This window comes from Mustelus asterias, chromosome 22, assembly GCF_964213995.1.
Source record: "Mustelus asterias chromosome 22, sMusAst1.hap1.1, whole genome shotgun sequence".
NCBI classification, from domain to species: Eukaryota; Metazoa; Chordata; class Chondrichthyes; order Carcharhiniformes; family Triakidae; genus Mustelus; species Mustelus asterias.
Window position 1 is genome coordinate 27,186,829 of NC_135822.1, and position 22,537 is coordinate 27,209,365.

At 42.9% G+C, this 22,537-nt stretch overlaps 1 protein-coding gene across 1 annotated transcript in view; it reads right to left on the reverse strand.

The window, feature by feature from the left end:
• Positions 1-472: 472 nt before the first annotated feature.
• The window catches only part of LOC144509759 (uncharacterized), a 34,135-nt gene continuing 12,070 nt past the window's right edge, over positions 473-22,537 (reverse strand). Inside the window, exons 2-4 of the mRNA XM_078238547.1 lie at positions 5,286-5,480; positions 4,357-4,474; positions 473-1,696 (exon numbers count right to left, since the gene is read on the reverse strand). Coding sequence (XP_078094673.1) covers positions 1,690-1,696; positions 4,357-4,474; positions 5,286-5,480 — 320 coding nt within the window. The 3' untranslated portion in view covers positions 473-1,689. The remainder of the gene's footprint in view (positions 1,697-4,356; positions 4,475-5,285; positions 5,481-22,537) is intronic.

Below are 22,537 nucleotides of genomic sequence, written 5' to 3' on the forward strand. Positions count from 1 at the left end.
AAATGTTAACAGGAGATTTGTTTGAGGAAAGTAGCGTTGATTATTATTCAATCCAGTTTTTCTTTTTCTCACACCTCTGCTGAATGCATCGACTCTCTAACTAAGGCACAGTTCCAACAATGGTGGAACCTGTCCTCGCCTGGAATGTGCACACACACATCTAGCAAGGGTCATTGGGAGAAACTTCCTTCGCACGTAAATGGGAAGGATTTTCCAGTTAAAATACATGGACTGGAGATAAGCGTTCTATCTCCAGCTGATTTTTTTTTCTCTAATCTGGAAGTGCGAAGGCCAGCAGTAGTAGCCTTGCCCCATTGCAGAAATCAGCTAACAGTACAGATCAGGCCTTGAAACTGGGAACGTCCTTGTCGGTATATCTCAGAGACAGGCTTCACTGAATGACCATTAATTTTATTATTTAACCAATTTTCAGAAACGAATAAAGAACAACAACTAAAACTAGGTGCATTTTGGTAACAATATCTTTAATTGGTAAAAACAAAAAAGCACACATTATAAAAACACTGTTTTGTTGAAGGTACCTTGTGTTATGGCAATTGTTTACAGAAGAATGGAAAGTTATTCTATTCAAACACTTGTAAATATCAGTGTCCCTTACACTTTCTGAAGCAGGGTTATGACTTTTCGTGGAGTCCTGCAACAGAGTCAGTCATTTATAGATTCTGGTTAATGGATAGGAATATTCACAAAGAGAAGACTAGTGACAATCCGCCACCCTGCTCGTTAACTGAAGGGTCTAAATTCTACACATGTATGTGGAAACCATTTCCCCCCCACCCCCAAGTGACATTTCCCATAAAAAAGGAACCTAGAAAAATCCCCAGTGTCTCCAGCCACTGAGAGCTTTAACCCAAGGCAGATAAAAGTGCTTAAGGACGTACCTATTTGGTTCACTCTCTGCTCCGTGTGCTCCACACCAGGCGGAACATTTATCAACAGGACCATTAGAGGATCTCCAGGCAGCTGACTAAAGCCATTGGGATTAATTATTGTTCAGTGAGTTCTGGGAATCACAAGTCTGCTGTCATTTTGACAGCTTGCCACTGGAGAGTATTCTCATCTTCGCTTCTCACCCAGTGACAGCATCAAACACTCCCAGGAGATAAAGCATAAGCCAGATGCTTTTCAGACTTCTGAATGCTCATCCAATAATTCCCCCCAGTGACCCAATCCCAGAAGAGCATCACAAGGGTCAGATGAAGATAGCAGCTCCTGTGGCCAATTTGATCCCATTCCTTTTATAATACAAATGCTACTCTTTCCCCAGCACAGCATCAAGCTGTTCCTTAAGTGTCCAATTTCATTGGAGTAGAGAGAATAAAGATAATAGAAAAGAAGAAAAATATCTGGAGGAGAACCTTAAGTACTTTGGTGAACAAAGCCCCCAGTTACTCCATGTAAAATACATACAACTGGGCTTGTATTAAATGATAATCCCCACCCTCCCCCCTCCATTCCTCCCACCCCAAACACAAAGTAAATGATTTCAGCCCTTCAAGAGCAAAAGACAGATTTCAGCCAGCTCTCATAGTCAGACATTGTTGGATCCAAGAAAAGTTGGCAAAGTGCGACTCAAATTTTATTTCATTGACTCCAGTTGTCCTGATATAAATGACTTCATTCTCACTTCAGAACCACCAGATAGTCACCTCTGCTCATCTAAGCAGCTCAGGGCCTGTGGATATTTAGAAAGGACTGCATCAGAACAATATAAAAATGCACAGCTTCAAATCTTTATCTGTATAGACCCTCGCTATGCACAGGTTAATTGATACCATAATGTTCAACCGTATTAGTTCCACAGCATGTGAAAAGTTATGGGAGTTGGAAGAAAGAAATAGCATTCATTGTATACCTGCAGTCCTGATGGAAGGAGGGCATGCTATAAAAATCAATATGTTCCAAATTTTTCTTTAAGATTTTCCTCTTCTAAATTTTTCTTTATTGTTTCCTTCTCTTTAACCCTGTCTTGATGTGATCATTCTGGTGTACTGTTTCAGTGACAGTGGCATCTATTAGTAGCTCATTTGTTGCTGAAACCTTCATTCATGCCTTTGTTACTTCTAAACATTACAATCCCAATGCACTCCTGGCAGGTCTCTGATTTTCTACCCTCTGTAAACTTGAGGTAATCCAAATCTCTGCCGTCTTGACTCAGACCAAGTCCCATTCATTGTCATCCAGTTAACTCCCAGTTAGGCAATGTCTTGATTTTAAAGTTCGCATTCTTGTTTTCAGATCCCTTCCCTATCTATGTAATCCCCAACAGACCCATAGACATCTGCGCCCCACCTTGAATGTAAATTTAGGCCAATCACAGTGGCTTAAATTTTCCTTTATTATGGAGCAAATCTATCATTTCACCTCCAGTGTCAATGAAAGACAGACTTTCATCTGTCTTTTCAGACACAGACTGTCCGTTTCTGCAGCCGCACACCCTCCAGAAACTCCTCTATTTCAGTAATGTCGCTGTGTTTGCTCCAGTCCCTCTACTTCTGACCTCTTGAGTATCCCTGATTTTAATTGCTCCACCATTGATGGCCACTCCTTTAGTCGCCTTGGCCCTAGGAAATTCTATCCCCACACCTCTTTACTTCACTTTCCTCCTTTAAGACATTCGTTAAACCTTACCTCTTAATCAAAGCTCTTTGTCATCTGACCTAACATCTCTTTATGCGGTCCAGTATCATACGTTGTTTTATAATTCTCCTGTGAAGTGCCTTGGGACGTTTTATTACATTAAAGATACGATATAAGTAAAGGTTGTTGCTGTTGGTTTCTCACCATAGTAGTCACTTCTCATGTGTGAGGCTGGACACTGGTTTGTAAGGGTGATATGGTTATTTGTGTCATCATAAACAAACCTAATTCTTTCTTAATTCTAAATCCAGACCTGCATTTTCATACAGGGGATCGCTGGGCAGTGATCAGCAATGGGAATCCAGTCAGCCAATGCTGATGTTGCTCCACTTGAGCCTCCTCTCATCTTTCCTCATCTAAATCTATCATCATAACTCTCTATTCCCCACTTTTTCATACACTTGTTAAATGCATCTGAACTATTCACTTCGACAATTCCCTGTGGTAGCAAGTTCCACATTTTCATTGTTATTTGGGTAAAGAAGTTTCTTTGGAATTTCCTAGAGGATTTCTTAGTGACTATCTTACATTGATGGCCTCCAATTATACTCTTCTCCCCCAAGAGGAAACAATGGGTGGGATTTTACGCCCCCGCCTGGGCAAGGCAAGAAATTCCCACCCGAGGTCAACGGAGATTTCTGTTGTCGGACCCGATTCTGTGGCCGGCGAGGTGATAGAGTTCCGGCCATTCTCTCAGTATCCACTCTATCCAAATCTTTCATAATTTTAGGACATCCCCATCTTTTTGCGAGCCTGTTAATCCTTTCACCATTTCACTTTTACTTAACCGCTTACTGCAATTCAGGGTCGCAGGGAGTCGGAGCCTATCCCAACAGACACTGGTAACTAGGCAGGGTACACCCAGGACAGGACACCAGTTCATCACAGGGCACACACTCACATGCAAAGTAGTGTGGCAAATCCACCTAACCTGCATGTCTTTGGAGTGTGGGAGGAAACCACAGCACCCAGCGAGAACCCACGCAGATACAAACTATCTGTGTTGAACTTCTTATGCCAATTATTTGTCCGTTCTGTGGGTTTATCAATGCCCTCCTGTAATTTGTTGCAGACTTCCTCAGTATTGACTATACCCCCGCAATTGGGTGTCATCCGCAAATTTAGAAATTGTGGGGGCGATTCTCCCAAAATCACTGAATTGGTGGGAAAACTGTTCCAGAACGCGACTGTTCTGACAGTTCAGCTTCTCACTCGAATCTCCCCACTCTGCGCACTGCAGAGGTCCCAGTCGTGAATCTCAATACAAATCCAGGGGGAAGAAGCCTACTCGCGCCACAGTTCTGGAACTCAGCACATGCGCATTGGCCCCAATCTGTCAGTCTCCCTGTTTGCTGGCCAGCTCAATCTGTACATTAAATACATTAAAAAAAGATTCAAATTACTTACCTGTCTTCCTGCCGGTTTTCAGCGTGGTCTGGTCTCCGACTGTTCGCCGGCTCTGGGAGATGCGCATGCGTTCCCGGCGCATGCGCAAATCCCAGAACAAGACTGGCGGCGCACATCTCCCACCCCGACTCGCCAGAAAAGTTGCGGGTCGGGATGGGAGAATCGTCCCCTGTATTTCTAAATGTTCTGTTGGGTCTGAATGTTTTGGCCCATTGGATCTAAGGTAGAGATCTTTTTGTACTTCTGGGCCAGCATCAAACAAACTTCACCAAACAAGGATTTACTTACGAGTAACCACCGGACATTTTCTTAATGATGACAACAACAATCGTTAGAACGATTATCACTGCTACAATGGCGCCAACTATTATCCCAATCAGGGTGAGCATTTCTAGGAAGTCCTTTCCTGGAAAGAGGACAAAGAAATGGTGTTACTAGGTAAATTAAACTGTGGCTCATGTTTTCATCATGTTGTTATATCTTGTGACTGAATTAGCTGTGATCATCAATCTGTCCAAGGGTTTTCATTGCTATCTTGTGCTGACTCTTGCTTTTTTTATTATTTTATTCATTCTTGCTGCTAGAGTATGTCTCCACAGGGAGGTGTCATCCTCTGGTACCTCCCTCAAGCAGCCATTCTTCAAAGGCGCCCATAGTCAGAATGTTGTTAGGCTATTCCGCCATGTGTGGCAGTACAGTCAAACCTGATTCTACTCTTGGTCAATGTCCACACACTTTCTGTCTAAAAGTGGTTGATGCATGGAGATAAGGAGCAGGTATTCTGTCTGATATCTCCCTCCTTAACCTTCAATGGTTCTATATTCTATTGCATACCTTTTAACCTATGTCATGGCTTCTGCCTTAACACCAAATGCGAAATAAACCTCATCACACTTTCTCTCCATTCTTTGAGTGATAATCCTCAGTCTATGCCCCTTTGTGACTGATTCACCAATTATTTACTGTCTACCTTTGTAAAACATTTTGAAAAATTAACCTTCTATTGAATCCTCCTTTAACCTCCTGTTCCACTAAATAAAACATGTCTTTGTTCATAGTTCCAATCTCTCATTTATGGTATCATTGTAGTGAGATTGCAGTGTGGCCATACTACTTTTTATTTTTATATTCTGTACCTCTTGTGAGAAAGACTAGCATCTCATTAACCTTTTTTTAAGCTGCCACGCTGTATTACGCATTTCATTTGAGAAAAGTACCTTCGGCGTCATCAATGTCAGATATGCCATCTTCAGTTGAATTTGATTCTGTTGAAGTTGCGGTACTCGATTCATTGCTGTCCTCATCAGTATCAATCCTTTCACTTCCAGGTACAGGGGTTGCAGACAATGCAGAATCGTTTTTGTCTTCAGTTCCTCCTAATGTTACCAGTTCACCTTCATCTGAAACGTTATCTGCAGCAGGAGGTAAAATATAGAAACCAATTAGCCATTAGCGTGCTCCTTTCCCACTATTGTGCAATCGGCCTTATCAAACGCCTGACCCATTTAATTTCTTTCACAACCTATGTACACAAGAGAAAAATATTGAGGATGCTGGAAACCTGAAATCAAACCAGAAAATTCTGGAAATATTCAAAAGGTCTGGCAGCATTTGTGGAGAGAGAAACAGAGTCAATGGCCAGAACTGTCCGGTCTCGCATGCCCTGCCACTGCTGCCAGTGAGAACGGAGAATTTGGCGTTCAGCCAAATCTCCATTCATTGCAGCTGAACTGGAGAATCTTGGAGAATTCCGACCAACATTTCAGTACTGATGAAGAATCAGCGACCTGAAACATCAACTCTGATTCTCTCTTCACAGATGCTGCCAGGCCTGTTGAATACTTCCAGTATTTTCTGGTTTTATTTCATTTACTGTTGACCCTATCAACTATTCAAACTCTTCCGTTTATGCTTCTTCCACAAGGTACCCTACCAATTACTCAACCTAATTAATTTAATCCTCTTCAACAGGCAATGTATGATCTACCTTGTTAACTACAAAACTACACACATTTGATCTTTTCCAATGATCATTGTTACAATGATGAGGTTGTAATGTTGGCAGTGTGTCTTTAATTTAAGGTGAAGTGAAGGGGTCATGTGATCCTGTTCTAGAGTTTGTCTAAACAATAGGTTGTTCTAAATTAATGAAAGGCATAGTCATTTTGCTGGGAAGTAGGTCTAAGGTGTTCACACTTGCAGACAATGGCAGAAGCATTTGTGTTTACAACGGGGATTGTAGCACCAGATAAAATCTATCCTATCAAGTCTCGTACCCTGCTCATTTAATCTGATTCCACAACCCATTATCTATCCAAGGAGATTAAATTAACGTATCAGGTAGTTAATTTAATCTCCTTGGATAGATAATATACATTCTACCCTATTCCATCCAGTTGATGTTTTGAAGGAGCCCTGTGCTCAAGATCCAAGACAAATAACTTGATATATTTACATCATCTGTAGCCCACAGCTTTTAAAAGACTTGGCATTTCTCTCCTGGATCCTCTTTTCTCCAATGAAGATAAATTCAGTTCTTTTTTCTCATAATTTAGTGATTTCTTGTCTGAATTTTCATTAAAAAAGACACGTATAAAGTGGGAGCAAATGGATTGATAAACTTTTGAAGGTGGAATGTCCAAAAGCAACTGTATTACAGATATTTCACCTCTGTTATCTCTATAAAATGTTAGAATAATTTACTTCCACACACATTCAAATACCATTAAGATGTTCCCCAGTAATTGAGTAGCATTGTTTATGACACTTTTACTGGAAGCCCTCCACGGAGAGTCAATAATCACATCCAGATCCCTTTCCATTTCTTGGTTTGCTTAGAGATATCCTGTCCATATGTTGGTTACTTCTTATTCCAATGTGCATTGTCCTCTTCTATTTACGCAGATTCCCAGGGTTAAAGGTATATGCTGATAGCTGTTTCTGCTAACTGCAAATAATATGCAGTATTGGCATGAGTTACAAAAGAGTCACTGCAAATGTATTGCTCTTAAGAAATATTCTTGACATTTTCCATTTTAATTACAGCTGTGGCTTAGTTTATAGCATTCATAGCCTGAATGTTTGAGGTGATGGAAGGCCTGGACGGCACCAGAGCCCCAAATCTGGAAGTCCTGCCTCCATAACTGGCACCCACCATTTTCACTAGGGGCACATGGTTCATGGAGACAGCACATTTAAAAAAGCAGCTGTCTTCACTCAGAAGCAATTCTTGAAACCGTGGTTTCCGAAACACAACTCGTGGGATTTATGAATTGAAGGAAAAGGTCTAAACCTATCGAAGTTCCGCAGAAAAGTCAGGTACTGCTTTTGGGATTGTTAAGATTGGACATGAATATGGGTAAAACCTGGATAAGGTCTATTAAATCATTTAAATCCTCTGCTCTTTAAATTTTGATAAGCAACCGGCTATGGTTCTCAGTGAAAAAAAAATTGGTGCTTGCAATTTCTATAGCTGTTTGTTGACATTAGCCTGATGGCTATTTTTGTCGTATTAGCACCCATAACTTATCAGTTTCGTAGTTGGGGGTTTGTAAGTTGATTGACAGCTCTAAGTGGTTATTAAGGAATTAGATGTTTTTGATATGAGGGTCAAGAATGCAACGATTGTTTTATAAGGGATTAGATACTTGACGGGATTTAAATGTATTGAACGGGCTTTATCAATAAGTTTTTTTTTAATATAGTGAAGTATGTAATAGATACTTAGAACTTTTTATTTTATTTCATCTTGGCCTGAGGTCTGTCCATGATGGACATGGTGAGTTGACACGGAGGGTGTGAGGGTGAGAGATAGTGGGTGTGGGTCATGTGTTGGAATGGAGCATCTGAAGGGCCTTAGGGATGTGGGTTCATGGATTAGCATGAATTGAAACTAAGTTAGTATAGAGGCTATAAGCGGTCATGGAGCTGGGTGAGGGGGCATAGTTTAAAATGGAAAATATGAGGGGCCATAGGTTGGCATGGAGCATATTAGGGCTGTTGAGGTAGATGTGGGACATGAGTTGGCATGGATGGTGCATGGGCAGTGTGTGGGGAGTGAAGGGGTGTGAGGGTCAGAGCTAGAGGGCCTTACTGTTTTTAGTATAGCTGAGGTGAAGACACAGAGCAGCAGTGGAGGCTTTGGCACATGGCAGTCTCTGTGGTTGACTCTCACTGTTTCCAGGGGTGACGGGCACTGCTTTTTAGCATTCAGCCTACTCCCAGACTAATTCCCATTCAGCCTATTCCCAGCGTTCAGGGAAGTTTCTTTCAAGTTGGATTACAGCGTCAGAAAATTTTCCACCTCTGCATTCCTGATTCAGGAGTGAAAATTTGGGCACTTGTCTGCTAGTGTTGCATTGTTGAAGGTGTTCTTTCTGATGTTACACTGAGACTCTGCCTATCCTCTCAAGTAAATGTAAAAGCTCTCATGGTATTATTCAGAGAAGTGCAGGGGAATTCCAGACATCATCCTGGCTAATATTTACCCTTCAAAATCACTTAAAAAGCACATTGGCCGGAACTCTCCGGCCACGCTGGTCTAAAAGCCGGAAATTCCCGTCCGACTGTCAATGGCGTTTCCCATTCTCCACAACCCGCCCTCTAAATTTCAGGTGGCAGGCGGGATGGGAGAATTCCGGCCATTAATTTGCTGTTGTTTGTGGGTGCTTGCTTTTACAACAGTGGCAACAATTCAAAAATACTTCATTGGCTATAAAGCCCTTTGAGATGTCCAAGCGGTTGTGAAATGGTCTATTTAAATGCAAGTGCCTTGTATTTTTGGTGTTCAATCAATTTTGTCGGCTTGGCACTTTGGTCAGATACAGACATGCGAGAAATCCTCTGCACCGCTCAGTAATTGACTTTGTGTGGAAACCTGTGAATGGATGGGTATCTAATGCTGCAGGTAAGGGGTAAAAAACAGTATTTGCTGTTTTTGGCTCTGGGATATTTTCAAAGGAATTTGGGGCTTCAATTTTACTGAGTTATATCCCGATACAGTCAATCCAAGACCAGCAGAGGCACTGACCTAATCAATGGAGCCTGTGATGAAGGATAGCCACCTAAGATGCAAAGGTATTATTTCTTGCAGTCCAGTTTAAGATGGAAGGGTAGCACCTGTGTCTTTGTTAAATAGAGGTATTAAGATATAGAATCCTTACAGTGCAGAAAGAAGCTATTTGGCCAATCGAGCCTGCACTGACAATGAACTGATGGATGGCAGAACAGGCTCAAAGAGTTGAATGACCTCCTCCTGTTATCTTTTTGACTTTTCAAGGAGATCAATAAAAAATTTAATTGCTGCAATATATATTTTGTGTTCAATACTATTCATTCAATAAACCTGCCTAGTACTTTATAGCCATGAAATCTGACAAAGTGTTATTGTTCCGGCCTACTGAAGACAAGAAGATTAGAGGATGGTCTGTGATATATCCCAGCAAGCCAAGGGCAGTAACAAGACATTTCTCTTTCACCCTTGGTCTTGTTAAATTTACCTGGATATTGGACTAGTGAACTCATGCATGGCTTAGAGAAGAAACAAAATCTGTCTACAGAAGAGGGAACAACTGAGCGTCCTAGGAACTATCTACTACACATAAACCCTAAACATACCAAACTATCAGTGATAAAACCAGTTCTGTGCTGTTTGTCAGAAATAAAGTTTCCTGGAAAAATAGTTTGCCAGGGCTCACATGTAGGGGATGGTTTCCTAGGCAATTTATTAAAGGGGAGTGGTGAAACTGTACTCCAGCAAGGAGAAGACAAAAGGAGCAAATTGGTTTAAAAAGAAGGAATGAAGATAGGACCCGTATTTCTGTAAAATATCATTAAAATTGTCAACTCAGTATATTTCAGGAAATATTTTCTATTTTGACACCAGCAGAACATGTTACCTGTACATTTTGGATAATGACTCTCCTGCAGCTTGTTTGTCCAGAGGTTGCCATATCTCCAAGGTTACAAGACCTTCTCCACACACCTTCTACCTGAGGTTTTGATGATGGGACTCTGGCAGGTAAACAGTATTTCTGGTGGTCGTTTTGTTTCACTGCCAACAATGGCCGATCTATCGAACACCAGAAGACAGTTCTATGCGTGTTGGCCTAGACAGACACTGAGGTGCCAGAATGAATTTGGGAATCGTGACTTTAAAAAAGCAGTGCGTTCACAAGCTTGCAGATTCAGCCCATTGTAAACAGGATGATTTGCACTGCTCCAACAGCCCAAGGTAACTGCTACAGGATTGCTTCTTTTAGCAGTTCTTCAATATAAATAGACCATAAATCAGCAAAACACAAACAGGTCAGTGTCAGAGGTGAATACTTTGGATCAGAGAATAAAGGAGAGACAAACCAGACACAGACACAGGATTCCAGCGATAAACCTTTTCCTAATCTGAATACAAACTTAGGAACAAAACGTACTTTTCTGTGAGGGGTGTGAGGAAGAATCCATGCTAAAAATGAAGAGAATAACAATATACTGAAAGTTTAATTTCAGCAGTAGAGAATAAGATCTGAACTTTAGCTGCAATTAGATTCATTCAACTTGAAGCAATTTGTTCCTTTGTTCTAGATTCTGGCCTTTTGGTGTGTCTCTCTTGATCTTTGTACTTCGTTCTTGCTCAGGCTGCAGTTGCTTTGGGAATAAGATTAAAAGTGAATTTTGTTTCGGCGAAGCGTACAACAGAATGAAACATTCTTTTCATAGTTGAGAAGTTTCCAGCTTGCCAGAACATAAAGAGATGTTGGAGGTTATGAGGGGTAATTCCATGATTTGCAACAGAACAGAGAAAGGAGAATATAGGGAGGCACGTGCATAATTTATACCAAAGAACTGGGGAGGGCACAGCCTTCTTAATAATCCCCCACCCCTATCATCCTGCCATGCCTGTGGGTGAGCAAAAAATTGTTGTCAATTCTACTTTTGAATCTTTGCATTCAGGCCCCATTACCTTGTTTTAGATCATAAGACCATAAGATATAGGAGCAGAATTAGGCTATTCGGCCCATCGAGTCTGCTCCGCCATTTGATCATGGCTGATATGTTTCTCAATCCCATTCTTCCACCTTTCTCCATAACCTTTGATCCCCTTACCAATCAATAACCTATCTAACTCTGCCTTAAATACACTAATGACTTGGCTTCCACAGCCTTCTGTGGCAATGAATTCCATAGATTCACCATCTGAAGAAATTCCTCCTTATCTCGGTTCTAAAGGGTCATCCCTTTACTCTGAGGCTCTGCCCTTGGATCCTAGTCTCTCCTACTAATGGAAACATTTTCTCCTGGTCCACTCTATCCAGGCCTTTCAGTATTCTGTAAGTTTCAATGAGATTCGCCCCTCATCCTTCTAAACTTCATCGAGTACAGACCCAGAGTCCTCAAATGCTCTTCACACGTCAAGCTTTTCATTCCCGGGATCATTCTAGTGAACTTCCTCTGGACCCTGTCCAAGGCCAGCACATCCTTCCTTAGTTACGGGCCCCAAAATTGCTCACAATATTCCAAATGTGGTCTGACCAGAGTCTTATAAAGCCTCAGCAATATATTCCTGCTTTATCAATTTCGACAACTTAAAATGCTTCACATCTTAGGATCATCAACTAAATTTATGATAGAATCTATGTCAAAGTGATTGGCATCCCTGAATCAGGATGCCAGCTCCTCTGTGTTTCCCACAATGAGGTGCAAAACTGTAACATTCTCTTGGTTAGCCTAGGTTCATAGTCCATAGAATCAAACCCCCCCCCCCCCACCCACCCCGCTCCCAATGAAAGTGCTAAACATTGAGAAACATTGGGAGGGATTTGAATGCTGTGCTTCACATCCCAGCCTCAGAGCGGATGGTAGTGCCAGTTGGAATGCTGGACATAGTAGTGTGAGTATGAAAAATTAAGATGAATGTGATTTTCTTTTGGCAGTAGGTTTGTACAATATCATAATTGTACAGACCAGAGAGGCTCTTCGGTTTAATCCATAGTCTGTTCGCCGAATTATTTGATAACAGACAACGTGACAGTGGACAGTACAATTAGCTTTACCACTGGGGGAGGGCAACAAACCACCCTCTTTTGATTGCTCTCTACATTCTGAAAGAACAAATCTATTGATTTTGCTTACGGACAAGGATTTGGCTTGGCTGAGATCCCTCCTGTGTCTAATAACAAGCCAGTGTACATGAACAAGGTTCACAAAATAAATAATGGCATTTTAGTGGATTAGCAACCAGTGTCCTGCATCTATGGATCCCGCATTTATCAATGAGGGGTATGGGCAGAGTGGGTAGCAAGCAACTGTACCCCTTAGCTGAAGGGTCAATGGTGAGGGGCAGGAGGTTTAGGGGAGATTTGAGGAAAGTAGTTTTCACCCAAGGGGTGGTGGGAGCCTGGAATGCGGGAAAGCTCACAACCTATAAAAAGTACATGGATGAACACTTGAAATGCCATAACATTCAAGGCTATCGGTCAAGTGCTGTAAAGTGGGATTAGTGTAGATTTAGTGTAGTTTTGTCAGTGTAGACTCAATGGACCAAAGGGCCCCTTTACTGTATGACTCCATGAGTGAGAGAAAAAAAAGCAAAGAAAATTGCTGATTGTCAAGGTTGGCAGGACATTGAGCCTTGGAAAATATCAGATACCAGCTCCAGTCTCTTTTCTATTCCTGACATTGAAATACATATATATACACACTGGGTAGCAATCAGGCGTAAGAACACTATTGATGTTTTTTTGCTCCCAGCCTAGGACCAACCTCTTGGAACCCTGGCTGAGATCAACTAACTAAACACAGATTGAAACTTAAACTTGGGTCTATAGTTCTGTGCGCACCCAGTAATTAACTGATCAGTGAGCATCAAGGCACTCAACTGATAAATTAATTTTAATGGAGAAGTTGATGGCTCTGTGTTCACATCTGTGTTTAGGTTAACATGTATATTTTACGATCTGTGTATCTATCTGCACTTTCTTCCTGTATGTTTATGCATACATGATATATTTCTGTGTATTTGTACAAATGTCTGTATCTGGAAGAGCACTCCGAGGGAGCAAACAGAAAGTAGGAATCAGTTCCAAAGTAGCTCTGAGGTGATAAGTATATAAATATGGAAAATATTCTTGCAGTTAGCAGCAATGGAATAAATTAGCCAATTTGGGATTTGTTCCATTCATTCACATATTTACTTTCCTGATCAGTGATGTATGAAAGCAACATGAGATTATCCTTCTGATCATTTTTCCCATCAGTCCATGTGCTTAAACCTCACTGCTCCTCTTCCCAATAGGCTGATAAAAAACTTCCTGTGGTGAGGAAAGTGGAGATGGTGAGGGATGAATGGGGGACAACTAGGGAACATAACTCTACATCCAGCCTCCATGCTTTAAAAAAATTCATTAATGGGATGTGGGCATCATTGGCACGCCAATATTAATTGCTCATCCCTAATTGTCATGGTGAGCTGTTCTTGAACCATTACGTTCCGTGTGGTGAAGGTACACTCACAGTGCTGCTCGCTGGGAGTTCCAGGAGTGTGACCCAGTGACGAAGAAGGAGTGGTGGCAGGGTTCCAAGTAAGAATGGCATTTGGCATTGAGTAGAGCCCATGTGCCTGCTGTGCTTGTCATGGGTGGCACAGGTGTCAGATGTGCGAGGCATTGCCAACGAAGTCTTGGCGAGATGGCTCAGTGCACCTTGTGGATGGCCCACACTGCAGCCACAGTGCACCCGTTGTGGAGGGTGTGAGACATTAGAGGCAAAATTTGTATCTTCCTTTTTTAGGTATTTGGTAACATTCCCCAGCTATCTTACATACACCAGGCTGCATTTGTAAACAATGAAATGATCACTCCTGACCTCTACAGAAAATTGGCTTCTTAACCCTCCATCGGCAACCAATTGTGACTCAGGTTGGCTGGGACAGTGGGAATCTGAGTCCAGGAAAAGCCTTAAGAAAATGAGCTCCATGTTTTTGGAGCATGAAACCATAAAATTACAGCCTTAAAATAAATCATCTTTGATTCTGTGATCTGCCAATCAGATCATAGAATCAGAGAATCGCTGTGCAGAAGAAGGCCATTCAGCCCATCGAGTCTATACTGACTCTCTGGCAGGGCATTTTACCCAGACCCAATCCCTGTAACCCCATGTATTTACCCTGCTAATCCCCTAATCTATACATTTTGGGATGTTAAGTGGCAATTTAGACAGTGGGAGGAAACCCGAGCACCCGGTGGAAACCCACACGGATACAGGGAGAACGCGCAAACTCCACTCAGTCACCCAAGGCTGGAATCGAACCCGGGTCCCTGGCGCTGTGACGCAGCAGTGCTAACCACTGTGCCACTGTGCTGCCCGCTTGCAGTGACAATTCCACTTTGTCCCTTTGCCCCACTCGTGTCCTCAGTGATCTGAGCTCCACGCTCTGGAATTTCCTCCCTGAATTCCTTTAACTCCCCATCATCCCTCCCTTCTGATCCTTCTTGATGGCCACTCTTTAACTGAGCTTTTGGTCTTCTTCTGAAGTATTTTTCTTTGGCTCAGCCATTTCTTTTTTTATTACACGAGTTTTGGGATGTAAGTTTATAACACCTGCAACATTTTGTTTGAGGTGCCTCTGTAAAGCGTCTCAGTGTATTTTTCCATGATAAAGGATAAATCCAAGATATAGTTTAGCCTTTAACCAGACTGAAATGTTCCTCAAAGTCAACTCGCTAAAGAAGTGGTGGTAAGATCACAATCCTCCAGCCAACAGTGGAAGCTCCCGGCAATGCATAACTGGAATAAAGTTACCACTCTAATACATGACATTATAGTCACTCCAGCTTTTCTGAGAGGAAAACATTGTTGTGTCAATGCGAAAAGAAAAGTGAGGAAAAAACATTAGTCCACCATTTCTGAGGCATCCAGGCAACAGTGAAACCTCATACACCACTAATCCCAAGAGAATCCCAAGGCAATTAAGGAGAATTCCAAGACATTTTATTCATACGTTAGGAACAAAAGGGTTGTCAGGGAAAAGATCGGACCTCTCAGGGACAAAAGTGGGGAATTATGCTTGGAGCCCAAAGAAGTAGGGGAGATCCTAAATGAATACTTTGCGTCGGTATTCACAAAGGAGAGGGATGTGTTGACTGGGAGTGTCTCGGAGGGGAGTGTTGAACCGTTGGAGAAAATCTCCATTACAAGGGAGGAAGTGTTAGGTTTGTTAGAGAATATAAAGACTGAAAAATCCCCAGGGCCTGATGGAATCTATCCAAGGCTGCTCAGGGAGACGAGAGACGAAATCGCTGGGCCTCTGACGCAAATCTTTGTCTCGTCACTGGACGCAGGTGAGGTCCCAGAGGATTGGAGGATAGCTAATGTGGTCCCGTTATTTAAGAAGGGTAGGAAGGATAACCCGGGTAATTATAGGCCGGTGAGCTTGACGTCCGTGGTGGGGAAGTTGTTGGAGAAGATTCTTAGAGATAGGATGTATGCGCATTTAGAAAGGAATAAACTCATTAACGATAGTCAGCATGGTTTTGTGAGAGGGAGGTCATGCCTCACTAACCTGGTGGAGTTTTTTGAAGAAGTGACCAAAATGGTTGACGAGGGAAGGGCCGTGGATGTCATCTATATGGACTTTAGTAAAGCGTTTGACAAAGTCCCTCATGGTAGGCTGGTGAAAAAGGTTGGATCTCATGGGATAAAGGGGGAGGTGGCTAGATGGGTGGAGAACTGGCTTGGTCACAGAAGACAGAGGGTGGTAGTGGAAGGGTCTTTTTCCGGCTGGAGGCCTGTAATTAGTGGTGTTCCGCAGGGCTCTGTATTGGGACCTCTGCTGTTTGTGATTTATATAAACGATCTGGAAGAAGGTGTAACTGGGGTGATCAGTAAGTTTGCGGAGGACACAAAATTGGCAGGACTTGCAGATAGTGAGGAGCATTGTCAGAAGCTACAGAAGGATATAGATAGGCTGGAAATTTGGGCAAAGAAATGGCAGATGGAGTTCAATCCTGATAAATGCGAAGTGATGCATTTTGGTAGAAATAATGTAGGGAGGAGCTATACGATAAATGGCAGAACCATAAAGGGTGTAGATACGCAGAGGGACCTGGGTGTGCAAGTCCACAGATCCTTGAAAGTGACGTCACAGGTGGAGAAGGTGGTGAAGAAGGCATATGGCATGCTTGGCTTTATAGGACGGGGCATAGAGTATAAAAGTTGGGGTCTGATGTTGCAGATGTATAGAACGTTGGTTCGGCCACATTTGGAATACTGCGTCCAGTTCTGGTCGCCACACTACCAGAAGGACGTGGAGGCTTTGGAGAGAGTACAGAGGAGGTTTACCAGGATGTTGCCTGATATGGAGGGGCTTAGTTAAAAGGAGAGATTGGGTAAACTGGGGTTGTTCTCCCTGGAAAGACGGAGGATGAGGGGAGACTTAATTGAGGTGTATAAAATTATGAAAGGCATAGATAGGGTGAACGGTGGGAAGCTTTTCCCCAGGTCGGTGGTGACGTTCACGAGGGGTCATAGGTTCAAGGTGAAGAGGGGGAGGTTTAACACAGATATCAGAAGGACATATTTTACACAGAGGGTGGTGGGGGCCTGGAATGCGCTGCCAGGCAAGGTGGTGGAGGCGGACACACTGGGAACGTTTAAGACTTATCTAGATAGCCATGTGAACGGAGTGGGAATGGAGGGATACAAAAGAATGGTCTAGTTTGGACCAGGGAGCGGCACGGGCTTGGAGGGCCGAAGGACCTGTTCCTGTGCTGTATTGTTCTTTGTTCTTTGTTCACCCTCTAGCCACAGTATTCCCCCTGAGGAAGCTGAGAAAAAAAACCTGAGGCCGATTCAGGAAAAGTTCCAGAAAATGCACTTGCGACTCCCATAGACAATTAATTAAAGCTGGAGGATATCGCAGTGGCACTTAACTCCTCATTATCACAGCAATCTCTAACTGAAATGTTCTCTTCTCAAGAGCTTATCAAATTCTTTTTTAATCAGTTATAGCAGCTACCTATCAATCATATTTTTGGGCAATTTGTTCCAAAGGCACAACATACAATGTTGCTTATGTTACTTTATTCACTGATTGTCCACTCCCCCTCCCCCAATTTTCTCCCCTCCTATCCTGCAGATGCTGACTCTTGCTGTGGTGATATATTCCCTCTAATATTAGTCTCGGGAGTACCAAAAGGATATATTGAGAGAATACAGCACAGAGCAACCAAAATAATTGAAGGGAGGGAGAGATTGGAATATGAGGAACAGTTACACACATTTGTCATGTTCTTGCTGGACCAATGGAGGTTGAAGAGGTGACATGGTTTTGTTTTTAACCTTCGTAGAATTCTTACAGCGCAGAAGGAGGCCCATCGAGCCTGCATCGACAACAATCCCACCCAAACCCAATCCCTGTAACCCCATGTATTTAATCTGCTAATCCCCCTGACACCAAGGGGCAATTTAGCATGGCCAATCCACCTAACCCGCACATCACTGGAATTGAACCTGGGTCCCTGGCGCTGTGAAGCAGCAGTGATTCTACAGAGACTAGATCATGTGGACAATGACAGGCTGTTTGATTTTGTCCAGAATAATAGATTGAAAGGATTGGCCTATGCTTGTAGGAGGAGAAATTCACAGTAATCTGTGAAAACATTTCAGAGAGCAAATGATAGATCTATGGAATTGGCTCCCTAGGGAGATGGTGAAAGCATAAGGTTTTGATTCATTCGAATGTAAATTATACTTCTTTCAGAAAATAATATTTTGGGATGCAGAGTAATTTGAAACATGACATATGACAAGTGTAGTAATGTTAGTTTGCAAAGTTCTTCATGTACCATTGTTGGGTTTTTCTCTCCTTATGTTTGGGTCTCTTGTAGACTAATTGATGGAGATTGATTGCTATGACCAATCAACAAGTCCATTATTGTTATATTGTGAGACTATCAGGATAGCAGAAGGCAAACTAGATAATCTTTGATCTTTCATCATCTTGCAGTTCCATGTTCTCAAGTGGTCTCTCTGTGCCACCTTAAACAAAACATTTTAAGAGTTTTAACTTGTGTCCCAAAACTGCCCAGTAAAGCAGCAGAAAGCCAGCAGGGAGGATGCAAACTGTAAACTGACGTCAAGGACAAAATAACTTGGTAAACTGCTCCAGCCTTGTCCCTGTGGCTCATGATGTTATCTGGACTCCAGTGTTGGCGACAGCCTCGGAAACACTGCCTGCTTTGAATGTTGGGCGAACTATAGCAGTAATCTCGAGGTGACAGTCCTGTTCTTAAACCCACAGTTACTTTACAATTCAGCTGTGAAACAACTCAGCATGAGGGCAGTGGGATGATGGGGAGGCACACAGAATGTTAGGGAGAACTTTAATAGCTGGGGCAGGTTTGCGAATAGATTTAGGGAAAGTCATACAGATGCAGCTGGCGTGCACAGCTTTTGTAACGTCTGATATTTTTGTTAGCGCGCTGCATTCTTTCTCAGGGACTTTGATCATTTTAGAAGCCTATGATAGCTTGAGAAACATAAAGACGTATTACCATCTGCTCAAGTTCATGGTCAGGCTCAGGAATATATTAAGTAACCAGTGTTATTGCTGATGTCGGGTCAAGCAAGTGCTACACAAAGTGTACTGCCAGATGATGGTGAACTTTAACCATGATCAGATCAACCCAAGGTTGGGGTTGCTGCCACCACTGTCAGGGCAGCCAGGTGGTATCGCTTATTGTAAAGAGTTTTATTACAAGCAGCTCAAAGAGCATGGTTAGTCTGTCAGAGTTTTAAAACTCTTTTTGAAATAGCAAATGTTTGATCGGGGGAGGCAGTGGAGTAGTGGTACCGTCACTGGACTAGTAATCCAGAGACCCAGGGTAATGCTCTGGGGACCCGGGTTCAAATCCCACCATGGCAGATGGTGAAATTTGAATTCAATAAAAATCTGGAATTAAAAGTCTAAAGATGACCATGAAACCATTGTCGAGTGTTGTAAAAACCCATCTGGTTCACTAATGTCCTTTAGGGAAGGAAATCTGCCATCCTTACCTGGTCTGGCCTACATGTGACTCCAGAGCTACAGCAATGTAGTTGACTCTTAAATGCCCTCAGGGATGGGTAATAAATGCTGGCCCAGCCAGCCTCGTCCATATGAACGAATATTAAAAAAATATCCGTTCTTGGTGTCTCTTACACACCTTCTTAATAAGTAGAAAAAAAAGACTTGCATTTGTATAGCACCTTTCAAGATGTCAGGATGGTTTAAAGAACTTCGTTGTAATGTTTCAACTGCCAATGGGCCCCACAAACAGCAACTTGATGAATGAACCTTAAACATGTGGTTAAGGAACAAATGCTGGCCGGGTTTCTGAGGAGAACTCCCCTGCTCTTCTTCAAACAAGTGCCACTTATATCCAGCTGAGAGGGCAGGCAGGCTAATGTCTCATTTGAAAGAAGACACCTTTACTGGTGCAGCACTTTTTCAGTGCTATGCTGGAGTGCCAGTCTCGATATGCTCACCACATCCCCTCAGTCTCATCTCTCTTCAGAAACACATTCAATTGCCTCCTGGATTCAATCATTCTGGACGGAGGTTTCTCGCTGTTCACGCCAGTGGGATTTTCTGGTCATACCGCAGTGAATGGAGATTTGGCTGAGCGCCAAATTCTCCATCCTTGCTAGCAGCAGCAGCGGGGCATGAACATCCGGAAAGTTTCGGCCTCTGTCTCTTCCAGTCATTTTCCCACTAAATAATTCCATGTTCCAGTATATGTTTAGGATAAAAATAACATTTTGCCTGACCTTAATTCTTACTCCTACTTTCCTACTCTTACTTGTGTCCATGGAATTTGAACCTTTCAAACAGGAAGCAATCTCTTGGAATCAACATTGTGAACTTCCTTTAATGTCTCAAAATCTTTTGCATGAAGCTATATAGAGATTTCTACGTGGAAACAGTCCAACCAGGTCCATATTGGTGTTCATCCTTCACACAAGCATGCAGTCATCCTTATCCTACGTCTCCATTCTGTTCTCATATCCCTTTGTGCTACAAAGTTTTGTATAACCTATGCATAAATGTTAAATATTTGCTTTGGTCACTCTGTTGATGTGTTTTGCAGTCTCGCAAACCTCTAAAAAAAGGTCCTCCTTCCTCCCCTACATTTCTTTCATCTAATCTTGTAGCTATACCCAATTCTAATCTAATCTTGTAGCTATACCCAATTCCTCCCCTACATTTCTTTCATCTAATCTTGGAGCTATACCCAATTTCTTTCATCTAATCTTGTAGCTATACCCAATTGTTTCACTCCCATCAATCATTGAATGGCCTATCAATCATTGGGCTGGATGGACATGATGTGGGAGATGGGGATGGGGGGCGGTGTTGGGGGGGCGGTGTCGGGGGGGGGGGGGGGGCGGGGGGAGAGGGGAAGGAGGGGGTTGCGGAGGGAGGTGAAATGAGCAGGAATACCCACATAAGATTCCTGATGTCGGGAAAACTGTACCCAGTTAGAGGGGGCTGGGAAAAGCCTGATGTGGGAGTCCCACCCACCGACAGCAAGAAGACAATTATCCCTGAGCCCGCCAGGATTTGATAGTAGCTCAGGGATTCTGCCAAACCCAGATGGCTTTCCCATTCTTCTCAAAGGCTGCACAGCAAACTGAAGATAGGGTGAGGTGGGGGTGTCCCTTGTTGACAAGTATTCTGTGCCTGATCAAGACACCTGGTATGGGGAAGGGGGTGCGCTGAAGGCCACTTCCCTGCCCTTTCTTCTGACTAGCTCCACCCCACCCCCTTCTCACTGGCGATCCCTTCCTGCGACCCCCATCCTGCCGTCACTCACTAATGTCTTGGGATTCAGTTTCAATCTTGGTCTGTGCCTCAGTGTGGTACCAGTCACAGCCATTGCTTCCGGCGGCACTGCCTTCAATGGAAAACTCCACTCTCCAGGGTTGGGAGGCCAGGGTTGTTAAGTGCCGATGGACACTTAATAGCTTGGGGCCTCCCCCACTCAGAAGCAATGCAGGGTTCCCAAATCAATGGGGCAACCCACAAAGCTGGAACCTCCCCTTTAACTCCCAAAGTTGGTGATTAAGTAGGACTGCCTATGCTCTCAAGAGTTTGGAAAAATGAGAAGTGATCTCATTGAAACCTGTAAGATTCTGGGAGAGCTTGGCAGGGTAGATGCCGAGAGGTTGTTTCCCTTGACTAGAGAGTCTAGAACTAGGGGGCATAGTCTCAGGATAAAACAGCAGCCGTTTAGGATCAAGTTAAAGTAATATTTTGTTATTTACAGCATTGTGAATCTTTAGCATTCTCAACCCCCTAGGCTGTGGGTGCCCAGTTGTTGAGCATATTCAAGACTGAGTCTGATAGATCATTTGGAGAATTGAGGGACATGAAGGTTAGGCAGGAAAGTGAGTTCGAGATTGTGGATCAAACATGATTTTATTAAATGGTGGAACATTAAAGAGGCCATCGGGCCAAGTCATGTTCCTATTTCTTATGCTCATTTGTCTTTCCTTATGTGTGAGCATGGAGAGTGAATTCCTGGAAGCTGTTTGATGATGGTGAGCATCAGCCTGAGGCTGTCCTCACCTGACGATTAATGTGTGTGCCCTGGAAAGTAATCAGGAGCAGGGGCTCTGAATCCCTCCCACGAACCTGGAGCACTACTGCCACTCCAGGTGAGAGATTCAGCACAGAGCAGGAAATAAGACCTTGAGTTCCTGGCCTATGTGTTTCAGTTTCCATTGGAGCAGCCTTTAAAATTCTGTATCGAAACATCTGGAGGAGCTGCAAATGCTGACGGAATTACAAGTGCTTGGTTATAACAGAGGTGGATTAAATGGAGCAGGACCACTGTGTTGGAAGACCTCTCACTCAGCTCAACCCCTTGCCACCAAAAAATACTTTGAAAACCGAAATATCTCAATGTATGTAGCACCAATCTGGCTTTGCAGCAGCCAGCATATTATTTTAAAATTTCAAATGAAATATTTTAAAGTATCATTTTAAAAAGATTAACATCCCCTGTTCCCAGTGGAGGGTCTTAGGTCTTAGCTGAGGTAGCGTTAGATGTTATTATAGGCCTCGCTGGCCCAGAGCATAAAAGGTGCCTGGATAACTATGCACCCTTGCCTGTGTAGGCCTCCAAGGTCAAGTAAACCAGTCAACAATGTGAATTCTTGGCATAGTTAGTTTTCAATTTCTATCATTAAATTCCCATTTCTTGCTCTTTATCCCTGTTCTTAGATAAAAGTGGAAAAATGCCAGGAATGCACTACAGTTTAGTCAGTGTCTGAGAAATAGGTAGTGGAGCTGGGGCCCTGCATTAGAACAATTCTGAAAACAAGTCCTCAGCCAAAATGTTGGATTTTATTGTCTAGATGATGAACTGACCCTCTGGCATTTGCTATTCTTAATTTCAGATTTCCAATACTCACAGTTTTACAATGTTAGGTG